This window comes from Castanea sativa, chromosome 1, assembly GCF_040712315.1.
Source record: "Castanea sativa cultivar Marrone di Chiusa Pesio chromosome 1, ASM4071231v1".
NCBI classification, from domain to species: Eukaryota; Viridiplantae; Streptophyta; class Magnoliopsida; order Fagales; family Fagaceae; genus Castanea; species Castanea sativa.
The window spans coordinates 57185163-57192614 of NC_134013.1; the positions used below are offsets into that span (position 1 = coordinate 57185163).

Below are 7452 nucleotides of genomic sequence, written 5' to 3' on the forward strand. Positions count from 1 at the left end.
ATGATTTTACGGGTGGGAAGGGGTATTTTACGGTCAAAGTGTAAAATATTTTCAGTTGGTGCCAAACACACACATTTGTGTAAAATATTTTCCGAAATTGGTTTTCATATGAAACAAACGCAGCCTAATTGAATTCTAATTTGAAATCTAAATGGATTTTCCCTTTAAAAATTACCTTGTAAGTTAAACACTAGGATTTTGATTTCAAATTAGAAAGATTTAGATGTTAATGTATGGTTATAAAAATGAGACGTAGTAGTGTGTTGGTCTTTTCTCTGATATCTAGTCTTATTAGATTTCTTTCAATTTTACGTTTTCAACTATGGATTCAGATTTCGTGGAAAAACTACAAAACATTAAGTTGATGGAAGATGAAGGAGAGGTTATTAGGGTTGGAACAGTGCATAGAGATAGGTTGTTGGAAGAATGCTCTCTCAGTCTTTTGGGGAGATTTCTCACAAATAGGTCTTTTAACCAACATGCTGCCAAGGCTTTACGGCGATCTATGTGGAAGATGGGTTCTGATGTCCGTATAGTTGATGTTGGAGATGGTATATTTCAATTTAAATTTTCCATGGAAAGCCAGTTGAAGTGGGTGTTAGATAATGGTCCTTGGAGTTTTGAGGATCATCCGTTGGTGTTGTGTAGGTGGGAGCGGGGTATGACTGCAAATTCTGTTCACTTTACTTCAATAACAATGTGGATACAGATTTGGGGGCTTCCTTTTGATCTATTGTCTGTGGAGTCTGGGAGAGATATTGGTAGGTTGTGGAGGTTGATATGAAAGCTTTTGCATCTGATCAGGCACGTTTTCTAAGAGTAAAGGTTGAATTGCCATTAGAGAAACCGTTACGCAGAGGTGGTGTTGTTGCAACTCCTGAAGGTGATAAGGTCTTTATTGGATTTAAATATGAAAGGTTAGTGGGGCTCTGTTTCAAGTGTGGTCGAATTGGTCATGAGGCTAGAGTTTGTTCTTTTCAAGTTGACCATCAGCAAGTTCTTCCTTATGGTGAATGGTTGAAGGTAGGTTTTTGTAAGAACTATGTTGCTGCAAATACTGATGTCAACTTTGAGAGAAGAGAGGTGGCTTCGCAAAAGGGTCCAAGCCGAGAAAGGTTGTCTATGCTGTCGAACAAGGAGAATGTAAACCCGGTGATTACTAATATGAGCGTAGCATTGGAGGAGAACCGGTGTCCAGTCATCAGTGGAGGTGTTGTTGGTGGGCCGTCCAAGGGTGGTGCTGTGACAGACACGGCTACGAAGGTAGGAACGGTTGCATTATCCACTGGGAAACTACCTTCTGATTTTGAGGAGATAATTTCTGAGATTGATCAAGCTATCCAATCTGAATCGATATTTTCGAATTTAAAATCTATCCGAGTGGAGCAGTTGAGGGATAAAACAGATATTTACTTGGGTTTGATTGATATTGAGGTGATGGAGGAAGACTTAACTGCATGTAACCGTGTTTCAACAGGTAAGCAAGTTGTTCCTTCGTGTCTTCAAGAAGTTGACTGTGATTTTAACGTTAGAAAAGGCAGTGGGCAAGTGGGCAGTAATTCGGCTAAAGTCAGGCCCAAAAGGAGTGGATCTAAGAGTAGGAGTATCACCTTACACAACCCATCTTCTAGTGGATCAGATGGGGTTATGATTAAAAATCCCACTTCAAAGGAAGCTAATTTACTTATTGATGGAGATGTTGGACTCAAGAAGGGAACTTGGAAGCGGGCTCAATTTAAGCCACGGTCATCATTGGACTTGCATCTTCCTAATATGCTTGGTCCAAAGAGGAGTAGCAAGGCTCTTTCACGTGAAACAGAGAAGGCAGAACATACAAAAAAGAAAGCTAAGGTGAGTAACAATGAAGGTTTACATACTCTTTCTGGGGTTGATCAGATTACATCGGCGGAGGTTGCCACGCAACCCACCGTGCATTATGAGTCCATTGAGTTGGAACTGCCGAGGGCTTGAGAACCATTGGACAGTTCGTGCCTTGGAGAAGGTAATCAATAAACAAGATCCCAACATTGTCTTTTTAATGGAGACAAAGTCTGGTTTGGAGTGGATGCTAAAAGTCCGTGATTGGTGTAAATATAAAAACGGATTTATTGTGCCTAGTAGTAGGGGTGGCAATTCGTGTTCGCGTGTCGGGTTCGTGTCGTGTCAAGTCATGAGTATTCGACTACATAGGTCAACACTAACCCGACCTGTTTATTAAACGGGTCAAGATTTCTCAACCCTAACACGACCCATTTATTAAACGGGTCAGTCGTGTCGACCTGTTTATCAGATTTTATCAAAATGAAAAATAAAAATTAATGAAAAAACAAACAAATAAATATTTTTAATATAAAATTCAGAACTAACGAGTAACTACGTCACAAATAATCATTCAAAATTAAAGCATATCCCAATATCACAAATAATCAATCACAATATGTCAAAGAAAATAAATCACAACAACTAATAAGTTTATATACCTAGAGTTTGAAGGGTATATTGGTAAAATATCATTTAATTAAACGGGTCAGATGGGTCAAACAGGTTCTATGTGTTCAACACTAACCCAACCCATTTATTAAACGGGTTAGTCGTGTCAACCCGAATATGACACGAACTCATTAAGCCTCAACCCATAACCTGCTAATTTCGTATCGTGTCGTGTCGGGTTCACGGGTCGTGTCAAATTTTGCCACCCCTACCTAGTAGGGGAAGTAGTGGTGGTTTAGCTTTATTTTGGAAGAAAGAGCTTAGGCTTGATATTCAGACTTATTCTCATTCACATACTGATGCATGGGTAGATGGGGGGGATGGTATTGGTTGGTGGCATCTTACAGGTTTTTATGGTGAATCTGATACTTACAAGAGATGGGAGTCATGGCAAAAACTCAAATACTTGCATGGGACATCCTCTTTGCCGTGGTTAGCAGTTGGAGATTTTAATGAAATTACTAACATGGATGAAAAGGAGGGGGGAAGTAATAAAAAAGACAGCAAATGAAGTATTTTGTTGACACCATTAATTGTTGTGGTCTTAAGGAAGTTCGGTTTACGGGGCCATTATTTACTTGGTTCTATCAAAAAGAGGATGGTTCCCAAATCAGAGAAAGGTTGGATAGAGCTTTGGCTACGGTGGAGTGGTTCCATTTATTCCCAATGGCTAAGCTTACTCATCTTTCCTCTTCGGCTTCAGATCATTCCCCTCTTATACTTCAGTTGTTTGCAAAACCAAGAAAAAAGAGGAGGGGTAGAGTTTTCAGATTTGAATTAATGAGGTTAAAGGACCCAAGATGTGAGGCTATTGTGGAGGAAGCTTGGGATGATGGTTTGCATGGAGGTTCAGGTGATGTTCTTAATAGATGTTTGGAGAGTTGTCGTGCTAGACTTGAGGGGTGGAATGACAAAGAATTTGGTAATGTGGGTAAAACAGTGGCTGAATTACAGAAAAAATTAGAATGGTTAGAGCTGCAACCTTCAACACCGAATTTGATAAGATCTTTAAAGAACACTAGAATTGAGTTGAATTGTTGGATGGATAAGGAAGATGATATGTGGAGGCAAAGATCAAGAATTAATTGGCTGCAAAATGGGGATAGAAACACTAGATTTTTCTATGAGAAAGCTTCTGCAAGGTACGAAAAGAATTTCATAGAGGGTTTGTTGGATGAGAATGGTAGGTGGTTGGAGGGAGATGAGCATGTGGAGGAGATGATGTTGCAATACTATGAAAGGCTTTTTACTAGTAGTGATCCTATGGAGTTTGAAGATATTCTAGATGCAGTTCAACCTAAAGTCACTCCTAGGATGAATCAAGCACTTGTAAGGGAGTTTACAGAAGTTGAAGTGAAAAATGCTATGAAGCAAATGTACCCTTTGAAGTCCCCTAGACCGGATGGCATGCCTCCATTGTTTTATCAACACTTTTGGTCTAAAGTTGGCGTTGTGGTCACTTCAACTGTTTTGGCCTTCCTCAATTTAGGTATCACTCCACCAAACTTTAATCATACACATGTTGTCCTTATTCCTAAATGTAAAGAGCCAAAATCTGTGACTGATTATAGACCCATAAATCTTTGTAACGTGGTTTATAAAATTGCCTCAAAAGCCATTACTAATAGATTGAAAAAAGTACTTCCATCTATTATTAGTGATACCCAAAGTGCATTTATGCATGGTAGGTTAATCACTGATAATATTCTTGTAGCTTATGAGATGATGCATCATATTAGTCATAAGAAGAGTGGAAGAGTGGGTGATTTGGCTCTAAAGCTTGATATGAGTAAGGCTTATGATAGAATAGAGTGGATATGGTTGGAAAAAATTATGCAGAAGTTGGGCTTTAATGATAAATGGTGTGCTTTGATTATGAAGTGTGTCACTATTGTTTCTTATTCTGTGAAGATTAATGGTAAACCTAAATGGTATATTGTTCCAAGTAGGGGAATCAGGCAAGATGATCCGCTATCTCCTTATCTCTTCTTGTTATGTGTGGAAGGACTTTCTGCTCTTATTAAGAAAGAGGTGGAGAATGGAAGGTTGGGGGGCGTTGTGGTTTGTCATAGGGGTCCCAAAATATCTCATCTTTTCTTTGCTGATGATAGTTTCATTTTTTGTAGAGCTTCCTTGGAGGAGTGTGATGCCCTTCAAAGGGTGTTGAGGGTTTATGAGTGTGCTTCGGGGCAGTAGTTAAATCGTGCTAAAACATCCCTATTTTTTAGTAGAAACACTTCTATGGAAATTCAAGAAATCATCAAAGATAGGTTTGGGGCTCAAGTGATTAAACACCATGAAAAATATCTTGGTTTGCCATCATTGGTGGGAAGAAATAAGAGAAACATTTTCAATTCAATTAAGGAAAAATTAAGTAAGAAGCTTGCTGGTTGGAAAGAAAAGTTATTGCCTAAGGCGGGGAAAGAAGTATTGATAAAAGCTATGGCACAAGCAATCCCGACGTATACTATGAGTGTTTTCAAATTGCCTGATTCTCTATGTGAAGATTTGACGAGTATGATTCGTAACTTTTGGTGGGGACAAAGAAATGATGAGAGGAAAATTGTTTGGATGAGTTGGGAAAAATTGTGTGCTCTGAAAAGTAGTGGTGGCATGGGTTTCAAAAAACTCAAGGAGTTCAACTTAGCTTTATTGGCAAAGCAAGGGTGGAGACTGCAACAAAGTCATGACTCATTGGTGTACAAGGTTTTAAAGGCTAAGTATTTCCCTACAAGTGAGTTTTCACAGGCTGTTTTGGGTAATAATCCATCATTTACTTGGCGGAGTATTATGTTTGCTCAACCTCTAGTTAAACAAGGATTATGGTGGAGACTATGTAATGGTGAGAAAATTCGGATTTGGGGTGATAGATGGCTGCCTAAGCCTTCAACTTTTATGGTTTCATCTCCCAGGTTGTTTATGCCACAAGATATGAAGGTTAGAGAATTGATAAAAAAGGAAGAAGCTTCATGGAAGGTTGATGCCGTTGATGCTTTGTTTTTGCAGCATGAAGCAGAGGTCATAAAAGCAATCCCTATAAGTTCTCATCTGGCTGAAGACAAACAAATCTGGGCTTGAAGCACTAATGGAATTTTTTCAGTGAAAAATGCCTATTGGGTTGCTTCTCAAATGTCATTATTTGCATCCTCGGGTTCATGTTCTGATTCAGCCAAGAAAGGTGCTTTTGGAGACATTTATGGCAGATCAATGTGCCCCACAAAATAAGGCACTTCGCTTGGAGGGCTTGTCGAGATATTCTACCGTTTAAAACTAACCTTGTTAAAAGAAGTGTTTTGCAGGTGGCTATATGTGATGGATGCAATATGGAGGATGAGGATTCAATCCATTTTTTCTGGAAATGCTCCCGAGCTAAGGAACTTTGGTCTTCGTCAAAACTGGTTTTTCCCAATGAGATAAATCAGTTCAGTTCTTTCAAGGAGATGTTATGGTGTTTAATGATGCATGAGATGAGTTCACCGGAAAATATTGAACTAGTGTTGACCTGTGCGTGGGCGATGTGGAGTAACAGAAATGATATTCGACATGGAGGTATGTGAAAAAATGGAAGACTGCTTCTTCAATGGGCAGTACAGTACCTGGAGGCATATCAGGCTGCTATTGAATTATTACCGAATACTCAGATGTCTGTTTAGCACACTCAGAGATGGATTCCGCCACCTGTATTGAGTTTCAAGTTCAATGTGGATGGGGTTGTGTTTGCAGAACTGAATTCAGTAGGAGTTGGAGTCATAATCTGTGAGTGGAATGGGAAGTTCGTAGCAGCAATGTGCAAACAAATATATGCACCACTGGGACCTCTTGAAGCAGAGTCGAAAGCTGTTGAAGTTGGTTTATAGTTCGCGAAGCAACTTGGTTTTTCCGATTTCATTCTTGAAGGTGACTCATTAATTGTCTCTAGGGCGTTGAATCATTCTTCCTCAGTTCTGGCCTCGATTGATGCGGTGATTATGGGTATTAGCTCAGCTTCTCTAAAATTCCATAATGTTTATTTCTCTCATGTAAAACGAAATGCAAACACCCCAGCTCATTTGTTAGCAAAGTATTCCAAGGGCATAGTTAATCAGTGTATGTGGATGGAGAATTGTCCTAGTTTCTTAGAATTAGCAATTCTTCATGATGTAAACTCTATTGTTGTTTAATTAATATTAAGTGTGTGCTTTTCCTAAAAAAAAAAATTTAATAATTTTTGTCCTAAAAATTAATTCTACACAAGATACCAGCTAGACATAAATGTGTAATCATTACGAGAAAAAAGCCTTATTGTAACAAAATTTTTTGTTGCAATAAACCCCTCTTACGATGAAAAACTTACATTGCCCACCATTGCAATAAAGTCTGTGGCAATAAACTATTGTAACAAAAAATTTGTTGCAATAGAATTTTGTTGGAATATAAAACAATTTCGCTGCAACGGAGTTTTGTTGTAATAAAAAATTTTGATGCAATATAAAACAATATATAACTATTTTGTTGAAATTGTTGCAATATAAAACAATCTCATTCCAAGGTATTGAGTGTTGACAACATCATGGCCAGTGACGGAGCTAAGATTTCAGTTTAGAGGGGCAAGATTAAAAGAAAAAAATATTCTAAATATTTTAATCAACAGCAAATTAACAATAACAAAATAAATAAACAATTGTAAATAAATGTAATTACAAGTATATGTTTTGTATCATTTAAATATAGAAACAAAAATAAGTTCATAATTATTAACAATTAAAAGAAGAGAGTAATGTAAATACATAAAGTTTAGACATTTAATTGATTCATTAAAATAAACTTAAAAATCTGAAAGTCTTAAGAGTATAGTAAATAGTAATGCCTGTAAAATTATATATATTTTTCACCATCTTGATTGATTCTTAAAATATGTAGAATTCAACATTTATGTATCTATCCTTTTAAGTATCTAAAATTTGAGTTTATAACAAAATTTTC

General features: G+C 37.6%; 2 protein-coding genes across 2 annotated transcripts; both read left to right on the plus strand.

Annotated features, from left to right (window-relative positions):
- Positions 1-322: 322 nt before the first annotated feature.
- On the plus strand, positions 323-784 carry LOC142630535 (uncharacterized). The gene has a single exon (XM_075804527.1). It carries the CDS (start codon positions 323-325, stop codon positions 782-784), a length of 462 nt encoding a protein of 153 aa, XP_075660642.1.
- A 3947-nt stretch (positions 785-4731) lies between these two features.
- On the plus strand, positions 4732-6347 carry LOC142630550 (uncharacterized). Its single transcript, XM_075804550.1, has 3 exons — positions 4732-5508; positions 5790-6039; positions 6214-6347. The coding sequence occupies exons 1-3, from the start codon at positions 4732-4734 to the stop codon at positions 6345-6347; spliced, it is 1161 nt and encodes a 386-aa protein (XP_075660665.1).
- The last annotated feature ends 1105 nt before the right edge of the window (positions 6348-7452 follow it).